This window comes from Patagioenas fasciata, chromosome 21, assembly GCF_037038585.1.
Source record: "Patagioenas fasciata isolate bPatFas1 chromosome 21, bPatFas1.hap1, whole genome shotgun sequence".
Lineage (NCBI taxonomy): Eukaryota > Metazoa > Chordata > Aves > Columbiformes > Columbidae > Patagioenas > Patagioenas fasciata.
The window spans coordinates 3018968-3035134 of record NC_092540.1 but is presented as its reverse complement, the minus strand read 5'-3'; the positions used below and the strand labels follow the sequence as shown (position 1 = coordinate 3035134).

Here is a 16167-nt window from a genome sequence, read left to right as displayed (position 1 = left end):
CAGATCGTTGCAGAAGGAAATAAGTGATCGTGAGGATTTGCACCCTCTGGAACGAGCTGCCACCTCTGTGCATGCTACTACATCTACATATGTGTTTCTTTCCCTATTTGAAACACCCATTGACTTGTCCAGAAGAAGAATACGGATATACAGATATCCCGTTTTTCAAAGCTATTCACAGAATATACCATAAATGCCAAAAGAAGCCTTCAGAATGGCTTAAAAACCAAAGTAGATAAGGTTGAAATCTAGAATATTTTGTGGAGAGTGATTCAACTCGCTAAAACTGTTCAAGTTTCCTTGCTGAAGCTGTATGAAGGGCTCGTGCAGTCCTAAATGCAAAGAATGAGAAGGAAACAGTACACTCCCAAAAAACCTTGAAAATAAAGAATAAACAATCTGTGAAAACCTTCTAAAAATGAGAATGAAAACCAGAAGTTGTTAATTATGTCTTGTTTCTAGGTGTCTGGTTTGGGGTGAAGCCCAAGGTAACTCACCTGTTAAGTTGAGCGGGAGGTTGACTCCAAGAACTCCCCTCCAACTCACATTTTTCTAGTTTTCTGTTCTCGGTGCTCCCTGAAATATCAGACCCATTTAAAATATTAAGTTGGGCATAAACCCAGAAACACCCATGAAATCACTTATAAAAATATTGCAGAGAAGCAATGCCAGATCGCTGCTTTTCTTTAGTTTTTTGATTGCCTGTTTAGGGGCTTTGGATTCGGTGCTGTTTGTTTGGTTGATTGATTTTTTTTTAATTATTATTTTTTACAGCAACCCTCCAGGGAAAAGAATACTTTTCAAGGCAACTGATGAAGACTTGAGGCAGAACCCCCTTCCATCAAAGCCCCCATATACATGAGCTCGAATATTTCCCTATGGAAAGCTGATGCACGGCTACAAACGGCGAAGCGCCCGGTGCTGCTTGCTGCTCTGCTCAGAAGCCGAGAGCTGAATCCCCGCAGGCTGCTCGAAAGCCACTTGCTACATCATTGGTAGAAAAGATAATAAAATAATGCAGCTGTAAATCAAGTTATTTGAGTGCAACCCCAGCTGGGTCTTGCAGGGGAGGAAAAGCAAAGCTGGGGAGGAGGCGTGGGAAGGAAGGACCCTCGTGGCTGAAGGTTTGCTAGGCAAAAAATGAGAGTTTTCTGATTATTTTTTCTTTAAGTCTTTATCCACTAGTTCATTTTGTAAGGTGTAAACCATATCCAACTTCAATCTAAACCAAAATTCTCAGGTGCTGTTTTGCCTCCACCTCTTCTGCAGAACTATCCACAGCTTCAAAATCAAATCTGTTCAGCCCAAACGCAGTCCGGACCCAACCAGCAGCATTGGTTTGCATGCCATGCTGCAAACTGTGCTTCGGCCTGGAAAATAAACGCAAAGTCGGGGTTGTTTGTTTTCTGGAGGTGCCAAAGTGCTTTGGAACCTGTGACTTGGCAAGAGGACGCTTCCTCTTCTGTTAAAGCAAGTAAATATATTTGCATGGGACAACAGATGTGTTTTACCAGAAACCTTAAGGGCGAAGAGCAGAGTGATTGAAGAAACGGTTCATCCGCCTTGGACAAACCTCTTTTCCCTGAGATACACAAGCGGTTGCTGGTCCCCATGTCTGGTTTTTGCCGGGATTTCCTAACCCATGGCCGTGCTGCCTTCCCCCTGCACACCCTCCATAAGCCTTTAAAATGCATCCCCTGCAAATTGCGGGATTGAGATGAGGCGAACGGGGAAGCCAATGTGCTGGCACCCAAAGGACAGGTGCCTGCGAGAGGAAAGCAAACACACCTGTGCCTATCATGGCCAAGCAAGCTCAACTCTATGTCCAAAAATAAAGAGTAATGGCAGAACAGGCAGAGGAGCAGCACCGATGGGAAGGATGCTGCTCACAAGGGGATCAGCGACTGTTCCCGTCTAGGAGTGATTGTGGCTCTACTCTCAGCTCAAGATCCCCACCAGATCGCCCTGCGCAAGCACAGCAACAGCTTTCCTAACCTCAAAATCACCTTCCTCGCCTCAAAAGCTGCACATTCATGGAAAGAAAGGACCATGACACTCCTAGCTGGAGGACAAGCACTTCCAGGGTTGCCTTCAAGATCTGACAAATTTGCTAAACATCCCAACTCCAGGTCAGGCTTCCACTTTTCCCAGGCACAACAGGAATGCCCGGAGCTGCCATCCTGTTGACGCTCATCAGCTTTCACTGAGAGCAGCCACAAACAGCTTCACTTGACTCACTAGTTAGAAGAAATAACTGCTTTGGCATCATTAGTACAAGGTAAAGAAAAGTTCATGATTCATCCAACACAACACAAATACCTTCATCTTCATTAATTTTCCTGTCTCCTGCAGTTCCATTTCTGACAACTCCACACTTCACGGGGAATTTGTATTTGGGCCCTAGAGCAGGAGAGCAGAGAAGCGAGGTTGAGGATGGCAGCAAAGCTCCTGTTAATTGTTTTTTCATTTTAAAGAGTTTGCAATACTCTGGGTCTGCACAGACAGGACCAACCATTGCCCACCCAGACTCCTGCTCTCCCCATGAGGCTGAGGGGCTGGAGAGAGCAGGGAAAGGAGAGACCAGGGCCAACCAGGGGCTTCTTAGGGACACTGGTTTCCAAAAAATGTGCGATAGCTTAAAAAATAAACAAAAACCCAGCACACAACGACCTGGTTTTGTCCAGGTTTGCCCTCCAAAGCTATTCCACTGTTGGTTTGGGTTATTATAAGCTCAGAAGCCAGGTCAGTCTTTGCAGAAATGGGCTCTCCTGCCCGGGATATGGGAAACATGGTCACAACTCAAGGGTGAGGTTGCAATGCTAACAAAGAGGAGGGGGCTGATTAGACCCTTGTGTTAGACTCAGACCCCGTAGGGCTCCCCTGTGGCTTTGTGCCAGGTCTAGGTCTCCATCTTCAACTCAAGGAATCGCAGCTGCAGAAGACCTTCCATGGACCTGACCCAACGCAGGCACCATGGGGCAGCTGCTGTGCAACGGCCACTTGCAATCAGGAGGTAAATAACAGCAGAGCTGCGCTGGGCATTGGCTTCTCTGCACTCACGTGGGGAGGTGCTCACCTGCCAGGGTTTTTGGATGCTATTCCTTTAAGGCAGAATAGGTGGAAATGCAGGGCTAGAGGTATGAGGAGTATTTAAAACAGCCCAGCACTGCCAGAGCCCAGTGTCTGGCTGCAACAGGGAGGCAGGACACTCAGAGAAGGTCCTGGAGTCGACCACCAACACCAGCAACACAAGAAGCGGCCAGTTGAAAAGAAAAAGCAAGAATTCAAAGCAGTCTGCAGAAGTATCTTGGAGTGTAAGTAATGCTGCTTCGTTGTCTGAAATGCAAAATCTTTTGTACTGCTGCTTTGAGACGGGCAAGGAGAAGAATACAAGTCCTGAGACACTTTTAAGGACTTTTCCTCACAGATGTGTGGAGAGAAACAGCAGTTCTGAAAAAGCAGCAAATAGGTGTCCAGGCTGATTTATTTTCAAAGGAGGTCAGAAACATAGGATCAGGCTTATGATGTTCATGTTTTCTTCCCTGCAGTAGATTTTTAATCTTTCCTTTCTGTAAAAAGTTAATTATCATTGCGATATTTGCATTAAGTTTTAACACAGAAGGTAAGAAATGTTAGCAAACATTACTGTAGGAATCTAAACTGTTGCAACTCAACCTGTGGTCATTACAGCCTTTGGAATCGCAGCATGGAGATAATCATAGGGATGCAGACTCTGAAATTTAAGAAGATAACCAAAGCAGTTATGTCCTAAACAAGCTCTGAAGAGCTATTAAGATTGCACAGATAAAAGGAGGATAAATAGATACTGAAGTGTAAGTGAATGGGATGTGCTGCTGTCACCCCTATGTGCCCTGGCACTGTCCCTCCATCCAGTAAACCTCTCTGTACAGACTGGGGCTGTACAGTAAGTGCTGCTGGATTATAGGAAGTTCCTGCTCCTTGCAATATCAACAATGTTAAAGTAGAATAATAGTTTAATAGGGTTGGAGTTGGTTTCACTTTCCAGCCCAAGAGACAAGAAACAAATGAACCATGACATTCATATCTGTAAAGCAACAGGTTAGCGTATGGAGCAAATAACAGTCTAAAGGAACATAAAGTTAGGGCAGCAGCACAATTTCAGCAGGAATTTCAGTCAGGGCTGTCTGGTTATTCTTTTGCATTTGTTTTCCAGGATATATTGCTCATAGAGGACGATGTGTAACGGGCACTTACAAACATTGTTAGTTGGGAGGGTCACAAGTACTGCAGAAATTCCCAAAAACTGCTGATTTCTTAGTAAATCCTTATAACCTTCAGTAAGAACTGCCTAGCTGTTTCTGCTCACTGCATCACCAAATTAGCGCCTACTGTTTATTCATTCCACATTATAAAGGAGGCATTGTCTTGGAGCGTGAAATATTTCATTTCTGTATGTGTTTAGGTCAGCTTGATCTTTTGTCTTCAAGCTGCTCGCTCATTCATAACTCCATGAAAGCGGAGTGGTGGCTTTCCCCCGTCTCACTACAGCAAATAAAACTCACAGTAAGGCCACCTATGCTGTGATTTTGATGAGCAACATAAAGCTGTAGAGAGCCCCAGCATTGTGCAGCAAGAAGTCCATTCTGTCCATGCACTCCATTCTGTAAGTTATTAGTTCTCATATATTTGAATAGCAGTAAACATTCTACAAAATGGAAGTACTCCTAGGTTTGAAATACAAGCGTGACGACTGAATCTTAACGTTTTATTGATCCAGTGGCACGTCCTTGACACTGGTCACAGGTAAGAGCAATAGTTAATAGCTAATGGGTTGAACCGTGCTGATCCCTGGCAAGCTGCATTAGGGCCATCCCAATTCCACAGAGCCCAGCCTTGCAGCTGAGTCGGCAGATTTTGGGAGCTGAACCCTGGCATTTCATACCCAGCAAGAGTGGCTGCTTGTTCAGGTTTGCGTAACTCAGGGGTTGGGTCCTGACCTCTTTCAAATCATTATAAATCTGAAAATACATCACAAGCCACTTTCTATGGCTAGAGACACTGAAGGCATGTCCGTACTGGCAAGGGAGAGTGACTGTGAGGTTTGAGGGGTTCTGACTTCCCCAGAGCTCTATACACAACATTAAAACTTCCCTTTGTCACTCAGCAGAAGCAAAACGCAGTGAAGCTTAAGCTCATGGCAACATACCAAATAAAACCAGATCATCTTATTCACTGTCAAGGTGATACTAAGATAACAAAAACATTTGGCTATCATGAGCTGAAAAGCAAAGAAGAAGGTCATTATATTGTAAAGTACACTGTAGTTTTGCCGTTTGTACGGCTTTTCGCACCAAACCCCCATCGCAGCGCATCCGCGTCTCACTCGGCACTGACCAGTGAAGCCCCTTTGGTGCAGTGCACATGCACAACGAGCTCTAATGCACCAGTGACAGAAAGAAACATAACAAAATCCAACTTACGGAAATATGTTACAAGCTCTAAGGAGTTTTTGCCTGTCATTACGGTATATATATGTGGTTGTGCATCTGGATATGAAGGTTGAAATGAAGCCTTGCCTCCACGGTCAGCTCCAGGGCAGCTTTCACCAACACATAGCAAAGCAGCACTACTTGATGCTTCTGTAACCCCCTGCAAACATTTGCTGTTCAGTCTCCTCTCTCATTCCAGCTCCCCCTCCACCTCCAGAAGCACAGCACGGGTCACTCACACAGATACTTACTTGCACTCCGTCTTATATGAGATCGGTGGCCTTTTCCCCGGAGCTCTGAGGTTTAAACCTTGTGCTCTGACTAGAGACAGCAAATCCAGCAGCAAGTGCTCTTTGAAAGCAAGAAGGGACTAGAGCTCCTTTACCAATATCTTGATGAAATTCTCCTCCAGCATCTCGAACAGCTCTTGCTTGTTGCAGAGTGACCAGCAAAGCTCGTTTTGTGCCATTTCTCTGGACTAGGAAGTCTTAGTCTCAGAGTGCAACACAGCACAGGTAGCAGAGAAGGGGTTTCAAGCATCCAGCTCAGTGGATCAGCATGGAAATACAGCACGGATTTTTACGTAAGCAGTGGCTGTGCTTGCTCGGACTTGCTATACATGGCAGCTTTCTTCCTTCATTCATTCATTCCTTCAGTGAGTGTGGGAAGGTTTTAACAACATGAGGAAACAGGACTAAAGGCAACTCAGAGCTGCAGAAGTTGCAGATGTTGGCCATGCAAGCACCCAGGAACTGTTGTTCTTGTGTAGGCACAAGTGCACACGTGTCCTCAGAGACACAAACATTCTTTCCTGCCCTAACAGGCATGTGAGGACCCTGATGCCACCACTTTTGCACACATCTTCCTGGGCACAACTATATCTTTGTTTGAAAAAAAGGGGTCTTGGTAACTCTTTCCTATGTGCAAAGCTATGCTGTCTGTAACCCTGAAGTAGCTGATTGCTTTGGGAAGGAATCAGGCTAACAGATTATTCAGATTTTACCAAGAAAGGGCAAGCTGAACTGGAATCCTGCTGGCAATGCAGAGCAAGGGCTGGAGGGCAATGAGGTGACCATCAGCCAGAGGAGCTGCTGTTAGCAAGAGGCAAATATCAAGGCCCTTTTTGTGCCACGGTGTTTGCTTTCTGCAGAATATGTTATGTTTGTCTTGCTGGCTACTCCTGGGATATGTATGAAAGAGCATTTTTCATTCTCAGTGAGTTAATTATTAGTCATGGACAAGTGGCTACTGAGCAATTAAAAATCACAATACAAGGAAGAGCACACAACAGAACACCTTTCATCTTAACACGGAAATAAAAGCCTTTTTCTTCTACCGGGAATTACCCTTAATAAAACTGTGTCACTTGATACCATGAAATCAAATTCCCCTGAATGTTCATAAAGATTTTCTTTGGCACCTATTGTGTCCTCTAGAACCTGGAGTACGCAGGTAGATCAACAGCCACGCTTGGGAAATGCACATTCCCACCATCAGCACACTCAGTTCAGGCAAGATTGGGGTGTTGGGGTGAGACCCATGGGCAGTCGTGCAGCAACGCAGACCAGAGCAGAGTTATCGGCTCCCTCTTTCCCATCCCATTGCTTGATAGATGTCATCAAACGCTATATTTCTCTCAAGTACCCACAACCCTCATATCCTTCAGGCACAAGGATTATTAGATGACTTGATCATTTACCTTAGTCATTTTGCAAACTATTCAGCAACTTTTATGTCTTTTCCAGGGAATGCAAGAAAAATGACTTTACTGGCGTTTGCCTTTTTGCTTGCTTTTCTCCCAGCTGAATCGGCAAACAGCAGATACCCCCCCAAGGCAGCAAGTAAGTGCAACCTGTCTGGGGCACAAATCTTGTGGGTGGCCTAGGACCAGAGGTGACATTAATAAGGGGGAAAACAGGGCTCAGGGAGTGCCTCTACCCCATCGGTGACCATCACTGCCATGGGACATTTAAGATCAGACGATGCCCAGGGTCCATGCTTGCCTCAGTGCACCCGACCTCCTCGGCAGTCCCATGGGTTCACATAGCACAACTAGAATTTAGAGCCAACACAATTTTCTCTTGCAGTCTCAAGCCCCGTGTTCGGACCAGGGCAGGTCTATGGTCTGCTCAATGGCTCTATTACTGTGAAATGCTTCTACCCTCCCACCCGCGTGAACAGACACGACAGAAAGTATTGGTGCAGGGAATCGGGCAGGAGCTGCAGGACCGTTGCCTCCACCAGCGGCTACGCTGCTCCAGGCTACCGAGGCAGAATCTCCATCACCGACTACCCAGAGGCAGAAAACTTCCAGATCGACATCTCCGGGCTCACAGCGGCAGACGCAGGCACCTACCAGTGTGGTATCGGTATCAATGGCAGAGGGCTCTCCCACAAAGTCAGTCTGGATGTTTCTGAAGGTAATTACACCCTTGGGGCTCCTTGAAGTATTGTTTTCTCTGGCTCCTGAAATGTGTGACAGATGTGGGACACAGCTGGGTAGATCGTGCTCTGACCAGGAGTGGCATGCAACCATATAATATAGCAAAGTAGAGAGTAAACCTATAATAAAAATAAAACTCTTGAGGTGTCAGGGAGTTGCACAGAGTTATTGATGGAGCAGTTGGTGAGCACTATGGTCTCTCTATGCACAGGTCCTCATGAAACTGAGGGAGCTGAGCTCTTCTACGTGAAGCTGCACAGCACTTTGACCATGTCCTGCAGCTTCGGGGAGGACAACGACAGCATGAGGAAATACTTGTGCAAGATGGAGAAAGACGGCTGCCACGACATCGTCGATAGCCATGGGAATGTTGACGAGGATTACACGGGGAGAGTTCTGCTGACGAACGAGCAGTCTCCAGGCTCCTTCAGCGTCGTGATAACCCAGATGGACTGGGAAGACTCGGGCTTGTACCTGTGTGGGGCTGGCAAGTATGGGGAGAACGGAGAAACAAAGGAGCTGGATGTGCATGTCTATGAGGGTGAGTGAACTATTCCCAGTGTTTTTTCCCTTCTTCGTCTCTTTTGAACCATCACTAGCGGTGTCACTTCATTTAACGACTTTAATTTCCCTTTGCAGAGTGCTATTATCCTATCCTCTCATCTATCTAGATACTTCTTTCTATTCATTTAACTATCTGTAAGGTACTAAACCATCACTAATGAGCCTGTATCAAGAATTAACTTTCCCAGCAGTGGCTAAGCTGTCTTCCCTAGCCTGGCTAGCCCAAAATTCCAGAATGCAAAGTCAGCCTGCCAGTTTGAGACAAGCAAACTCTCTCTTCCGGTCTTAATTCCTTAAATATCAAAATGACAGAAGGGAGAAGATGTGCCCTTCGCCTATCAAAGGGACTTAGAAACATCAGTACACAAAGCCAACAACCACGCAGAGAATTTGGGAAAAAGAAAGGCCTGACAGACCCATTAGGGTCAATTCCCAGCAGTGCTAGAACAGTCCCCTACCACCTGTACCCCTGAGCTTTGCCGAGCCTTGCTTTAGCCAAAACCCCTTTGTTCGATCTCATAATATTTATTCTCTTGGGGGAGTGCCACATGGGCGAAAGTTAGACGTTTATAGTTGCTCATGTCATTTTTCTCTCTAGAGACGAATGTTCCTCAAGTAAAGCCCACAATAATCGGAGTAAAAGGAAGTTCGGTAACTTTTGAATGCCACTATGAGCCTCGCAAAAGGTCCTCAATGAAGTATTGGTGCAAGTGGAGACAGAATGGGTGCGCTCGGATCATTGACACCACTGGGTACGTGTCAGGCCCATATGAAGGAAGAGTGGCCATGGTCGACAGCCTGGCTAACAATACGATGACCATCATCCTGAACCAGCTGAAGGACAGTGACAAAGGCTATTACTGGTGCATGACAGACGAGGAGAAGGAGCAGCAATCATCAGTTGAGCTGAAGGTCATAGATGGTACGAGCTCATGGTTTGTCAGTTCTCTGCCTGCTCAGTAGGTGCAAAACAACCCCCTAAGCACCACAAAGGAGCGGGGAAGAGATGTGAGGTCCAGCTCTGAACGTCTACACATAAGACAATGCATTGTGCCCATTCTCCCACACCCCAGTAGCTTTAAAATGGAAAAATGTTTCAGTTTGATGGGAAAATATTCATAGAAGTTTCTCATGCAAGTGTTTCTTCAGTGTTGCAAAAACAAACCATAACCAGCTTTCACTCAGAGTTGCATATACAGCATCTTTAACATCCACTTAGCAATGTGAGGACCACTTTCCCTCAGAGATACATCTCCCAGTTTGCCATCTCTAGCAGCACCACTCCCCATTGACGACCATTCCCACCACCAAACCCACTAACATCAGCCTTGATGTTCTGTTTGCCCTCACAGGAGAGCCAGGACTGCAGGGAAAGAAGGAAGTGGAGGCGCAAGTGGGTTCACGGCTGGATTTAACTTGCTCTTACCCCTGCAAGTACTACTCCTACCAGAAATACTGGTGCAAGTGGGGCGATGCCAGCTGCACCCCCATGCCAGCTGCTGACCAGAGGCAGTCGGAGCTGGACGTTACCTGTGACACTGACAACAAGACCGTTGTCCTGAGCTTTGACTCGGTGGCCAAGACAGACCAAGGGTGGTACTGGTGTGGAGTGAAGCGTGATGGCCTCTTTGGGGAAACCATGGCAGTGTACCTGGAGGTGACTGAAGGTGAGCTCCAAGAAAAGGCTCCTCAAGGCTGGGACTCGGGCGGAGGGAAAAATTCTCTCCATACCCACTAGGTTGCAGCACCTCAAAACAGATGCACCCTCATCCAGGCAGCCTCCCAGGTGCCAAGATCACCCTGGTTTTGCACAGCATGTCATAGATGTTTTCAACCACTCACTGGTTTCTACTTCTCCCCGATTCTCAGTCAAAAAAGCACTAAAAAAAACACCCTACTAGTCTAAAAATCCCTTATCCCTGATAATTGCTTGGACAATTTGTAGCATCATTTAGATTAAGCAACATCTGACACCTCTTAAGTGAAGGACGGCACATAGTTCAGAGACACATCTTGCTTATTATCTTCATAAAGGGGAAAAGAGTAGGGAGCAGGAAAGGAAGGGCTATCACCAACTCCCCTTGGGTAGCAAGGGGCTTAAGTCTCAACTTCAGTGCAGTATTTTGGAATTAAGACGTTTTTCTCAGTGAGGGGTATTGTTAGAAGCTGACCATAGAAAAAGTATAGCACCCACACACAACTATCTCAAGTGGATAATGGTAAAAATGAAAACAGAGAGAAACATCCTCACTTCACTGCCTTTGGTGGGCAAAGAGCTAGAAATAAAAGCAAATCAAGTATTCAAAATTTGTTCTGGAAATGTTAGAGGCAGAACTCAGAAATGCAAGACTTCTCAAAAGTATATAGGCAGAGAGAGAAAACTTCAGATTTTTTTTCAATAAATTATTTGGAATGAGATCATTTTGGATCTCTAAATCCCATTTTAAAGAGCCTCAGACACACAGCCAAAACCCACTGAGGTCCCATAGGCACCAAATACACCCAACCCGTTTTTGCGTCACCATCTCCGCGCTGATGCTCATGCGATTAACTCCCTTTCTTCCTTTGGAAATACAGGGACCGGTGCCGGCCGCAGCCTGGGCCTCCTGGATATTGACGACCCCAGTCCTGCCGAGGTCCCCAGCCAACCCGAGGTCCCTCATCCTGCCAACATCCCTGCTGAGCTCCCCATCCCCGCCAAGGCCCCTCATCCTGCCAACATCCCCATTCCTACCAAGGACCGTCCTCCTGTCGAGGTCCCCGCTGAGGTCCCTCATCCTGCCAATGTCCCCATCCCTACCAAGGACCATCATCCTGCCGAGGTCCCCAGCCCTGCCGCAGATGGTTTTATTCCCCAAGGAAGAGCCTACAGTGATGCTGAAGTGCGAGGTGCAGCTGACTCAGAAAGGTGAGTTCTCTGCAAGCCTCTGCCAACTATTGCTGAAGATTTTCTTAGCCTGTTGCTCGCACTGTGTTTGCACACTGCCCATAAAGCTTAGCAGCAAAAGAACCAAAAAGTCTTGTTCCCAAAGGACTTAGCTCAAAACAGCTGAGGAAAAGCAGCAAAAGGCGAGATGACTTGAAATCTATCTCTAGCCCGAGTAAGAAAATACAGTCCCAGAAGGGAATGACAAGAGATTCCAGATACAGAAAAACTAATTGAAAATAATTCTGTCAAGATTAGAGAGCCTTCCTTCCCTCATTCATAACCAAGCTGCTGATGCAGCTGTTTTGGTACAACCTCTGTCCTACACATTTATTTATCCCCGTGACATGCTGGGATCTAGTTTGTTATTGGAATTGCATCACACTCACTCAGATTTATCATCCTATACCATTTTTGGACTGCCAGACATTCACATATGTTACTCAGTCTTGAATAATTTAAAAGAAATGCATTTCACAGCTTAGTGATCTATTTTTCCCTCCATTCCAGCTCTGATCAACACCAGGGCCACAGTACACTTCCTTTAGCCCTGGGCCTTGCTGGTACCGCGATCCTGGTCCTCGTGGCAGCTTTTGCCATTTTTAAATACAGACAGTTGAAGAGATCTGGTGAGTTCCTGCCTTTTCTAGTCTCTCAAGAACCATCAGCAATATGAAGGTGATACCCTGTGCATGCTGCCATCTCTGCTGGGCTGAGCTGCTCCCCTTGTCCCCCCACCACACCAAGGGGAAATGAGGGACTCGGTCTGTGCCACTGTCCCCATCCACGTGGCTCCAACACCCAGCACACAGGGTGCCTGGGCTGAGACAGAGCCCACCCATCTGCAGGCACAGTGCATTGCACAGTGTCTTCTTGCACCAAAACCATGCAGAGGCTGATGCGCTTGCACTGACTCTGAGCAAGGGTGCAAGGTATCGATGTCCTTCCCTCTCAACAGATCTGGTGTCCGTCGGGAGCTACAGGACCAACATCAGCATGTCGGACTTTGAAAGTGTGAAGGAGTACAGCGCGAGCAATAACGCCTGCGTGAAAGAGACCCAGGAGACTCAGATCGGAGGGGATGGTAGGTGCTGACTGAGGGACTTGTTCTCCATCTCCAGAACATGGGGTGCCAGGGATGGGTTTGCAGAAGGACCCTACAAAAGGTGCAGAAATACCTGCCCAGGGACTGTCCCCCCACCCTAACACCTCCTTTTCTCTCCCTACAGAGTTCATCACCGCCGCAGCTACCCCAGAAAGTGCTGCTGAGATAAAAAAGGCAAAAAGGGTAAGAGGAAGCAGGAGAAAGGCCACTCACATGGGAGACACCACCACAGCCCTCCAGTCTCTGCCAAGAGAGCTATCCCCTCTCCCAGGGGCCTTATTTATACCCAGGTGCTCTCCATGTACCTGTATCTGGCCACCTGCAGCAGATCAGCCTTCATGGGGGGGATCCTAACCCTTTCCTGACATCACATTTTAGCAGAGGTAATAATGCAGTGTACCAAGTCAGCCCCAGGTATAGAATAGTTCGAGCTGGAAGGGATCTTCAAAGGGAAGATCATGACCAAGTGGCACCACTCAGCAATAACCAAAGGTGCCAGATGCAAATCTTTCTTTTTAGAAGTCCCTAACCAATATGTGGGTGTTGTAAGTGCCAAGAGCTGAGCTGGAGCAATTTAAGGAAACTCTCAGGAAAGCAGTAAAACCTTTAGGACAGGTGAGCTGGGTGCTGACACGTTGGGACAGACAGAGTCACAGAGTCCCAAACCCGCAAATATTCGGAGTCTTCCCCAGGGTTGAGCAAAGGCGTGATGCTCTCATGGCCTGCCGTATTGTCCCACTTGTCCAGTCTGCCCCAGTCATCCTGAGAAGCTCATGGCCCTGTTAATGTTGTCCTTGCCCCCACCACTTGCTGCTGTCTGTCCCTGCTCACTGACAGTGTCCTTCTGTCCTTCCCCAGAGCTCCAAGGAGGATGCTGACCTTGCCTACTCCACCTACCTCCTCACCTCCAACACCATCTCACAGGGCGGCTCCGGCGAGGACAGCGCTGTCCCTGACATGTCCCATCCGAAATGGGAGGGTCAGATCTGAAGGTGAGGGACCAAGACAAGGCAGCAGCTGGGACTGGCTCTACCTTGAGGATCAGAGCAAGACATCAGCAAGTGCCACCATTTATTGCTACTATGATTTGCTATAGCTTGACCTTTTCTTTTTTGTTTTGCTTAAACCCAGCTTTGAGCAGTGATTTAGGAGGAATCGTTTGATGCCAAATAGGGCGGCTGGGCTGGAAACACAGGTCTGAGTGAGCAGGTGGCTTAGCCCAGTGACAGCACCAGCCCCACCAGCGCTCTTCCAACATGGGGGGCTCTCAAAGGCCAGAAGGGGCATTAAAAATCCATATATAACTCATTTTTCTTTTAAAGGCAGCTGGAAAACCCTTTAGAACAATGACTCGTGCTTTTGATTCGTCTTAGCTTTCTCACCCAGAGGGCAGTACCTGCAGACCAGACATGGTCTGAAGTGTTTTTATGCAGAAGCAATAAAGAATTACCACTGGCTTTCAGCAGACCGGGGGGACTTGAAGTCAGCGGGAGGGTATGGGGAAAGTGCACCCAAAAAGGTGCAATAAGGGTGCATTTGGTTGGGGGGGCTTTCTTCTCTTCTTACTGCAGCATTACAGCATCACATCAGGTGTTGCAAATGGCACAGGACAGCAGAAAAAACCCACAATTAATGGAGATAAACAGGCAATATTACAAGTAATGTTTCTCACATGCGTTTTCATCAACAGCAGGAACTGATCACAGCATGAACGTTAATTAGCATGACAACCTACCAGCAGCCTATATAGCTCATTAGGCACCAGTGTTCACTGTGTCCATTTGCATAGTACAGACTAAACTCCCCAGAGCAGCTGAACCAACCATTTCCCATTTCTGACTTGGAGGTGGAACAACTGAGCCCAGTCCGTCCTCCTCTGCCACAGAGAGTGGTCTTGGAAAGCCACCCTTTGCTTAATAAACCTGAGCCACACGTCACTCACACATTTTCCCTGGCCGACCTCATTTTTATCCAGGCAGAAATGAGAGTGACTGCAATTAAATGTTGTCTCTTGGTCTTATTTTTGAGCGTGGATGTCTAAACAGAGAAAAGTAATTTATTGATGTACGGTTTTCCAAGCAGCAGCACGAGACTGTTGTCTGTCAGTTAGAAACGGGTACAGAAAGCTGAATACCCCTCAGATAAAGCAACATAGGGAGCATCAAGGATGAAGAAGTTGTGATTAAGCAGATAAGCAGTTTTCCCAGAATACAGGAATGGGATGGGCTGATACCCGTCTGGCAAAGAGAGGGGGTGACGGGGTGTCCGACAGGGCCATGGATTTTCGGGAGAAAAGGGGCAGAAACCACAAAGATAGCTTCAAATTCCTGAGCCTGTGTTGGTCACATGCAGCTCTGATAGCAAGGCATAACATATAAAGAATGAGGAGCATCACCCAGGCCAGAGCCTGAGCTGATGGTCTTACAGTAACGCCACAAGTCTATTTCTATTTTAGTCAAATATTAGCTACATTTTGAAATTAAAACAGTACGGTAGCTCAGCGAAGTGTTGAGCAATGGCTGTTTGCGTTAGCCTGCAAACGCTGAGTTTTCATTAAGGATATAAAAACCAAATTGTTCCTGAATCATGGACATCCCCACAATAAGTGCAGAGGCGAGCTTGGCTCCCCGTGAACAGGAGGGCAGCAGCTCCAGCAGTATGAGTGTTTTCAGGGCTGCTCTCACATCCACATCGCAATATCCAGCACCTTACCAATGGCAAGACCAGGACCAGAAATGTCTGGTTATAGCTCATCTGCCTCATGTCCCGGGCTGCATCCCCTTGGAAGGGGCTGGGATATTGGAAAAGGCATGGAGGGGCCAAGACAGGTCTGTGCCCGCCCACAGTTGCTGGAATTGAACGAATTGTTCTGGTGCAATACAAAAGGCGTGCGCTTGGGAAGCGTCCCCAGGGGGGTGAGCAGTCATAAAGCTTCAGGAAAAGGTTTGGCAAGTTCCGAGAGGAGAAAACCCCTTTGCAAATCCACTTCCTCCTCAGCCTGCCTGCTGGCGTCCTGGTCTCAGCTCCGCTCCTCCTGGGAGCAACAAGGATGAATTAAACCACTCCCAGGAGAGGTGTAGAGGGTGAGAAACGTGGGTGAGCTGAGCCCATGGTTTCTGCTCCTTCCCACCGCTGGCATTTCCACCTGGTACCTCGTTTCCAAAGGGACATGTCCCTGGGCTGCTGCAGCAGGCGGGAAAGTGGCAACTTGGCCATGAGAGCAGTAAGACAGGCATGGATGGAGGCACAAAACCCTCCACACAGGGTACAAAATCAATTAAATCTGATAACTAATAATTGTGACAGCATAAGCTGACAATAGAGAGTAAAACTCACGCTGGTCACTCAAGCTGTGATGCAGAGCCCACCATGATCAATGCACAGGTCCATGAGGATCTCACCAAGCAGCCCCATCTCCTTCACCAGAGTTTGGCAAACATGGTCCGTGATGAGTTGTGGTATCTCATTGCATCTCTTCTTTGTTCCTAATGTAGTTTTTTATGGTTTTGACAGAAAACCGTGGTACATGCAAGACATGTAACTCTTAAATGGTTGATTTCAAGGGTGATGGTGTTGAAAGATCAGCTTTTGTGAACCCTAACAGAGCGTGGAGGGACGAGTTCACCCGTTCATGCCCTGGCTCTGGGACAAATGAAAG

At 47.2% G+C, this 16167-nt stretch overlaps 1 protein-coding gene across 1 annotated transcript; it reads left to right on the top strand.

Annotated features, from left to right (window-relative positions):
* Nucleotides 1–3099: 3099 nt before the first annotated feature.
* On the top strand, nucleotides 3100–13974 carry LOC136110802 (polymeric immunoglobulin receptor-like). The gene is made up of 11 exons (XM_065854456.2): nucleotides 3100–3314; nucleotides 7217–7312; nucleotides 7559–7891; nucleotides 8126–8455; nucleotides 9077–9400; nucleotides 9831–10145; nucleotides 11056–11386; nucleotides 11915–12033; nucleotides 12363–12488; nucleotides 12634–12692; nucleotides 13368–13974. The coding sequence occupies exons 2-11, from the start codon at nucleotides 7231–7233 to the stop codon at nucleotides 13497–13499; spliced, it is 2151 nt and encodes a 716-aa protein (XP_065710528.1). The 5' UTR covers nucleotides 3100–3314; nucleotides 7217–7230; the 3' UTR covers nucleotides 13500–13974.
* Nucleotides 13975–16167: the final 2193 nt, after the last annotated feature.

Coding starts and splice junctions, on each gene's coding strand:
- LOC136110802 (XM_065854456.2), top strand. CDS start 7,231: ATGACTTTACTGGCGTTTGCCTTTTTGCTTGCTTTTCTCCCAGCTGAA. Junction 8,456..9,076: donor GGATGTGCATGTCTATGAGG/GTGAGTGAACTA, acceptor TTTTCTCTCTAG/AGACGAATGTTCCTCAAGTA. Junction 11,387..11,914: donor GGTGCAGCTGACTCAGAAAG/GTGAGTTCTCTG, acceptor CCTCCATTCCAG/CTCTGATCAACACCAGGGCC.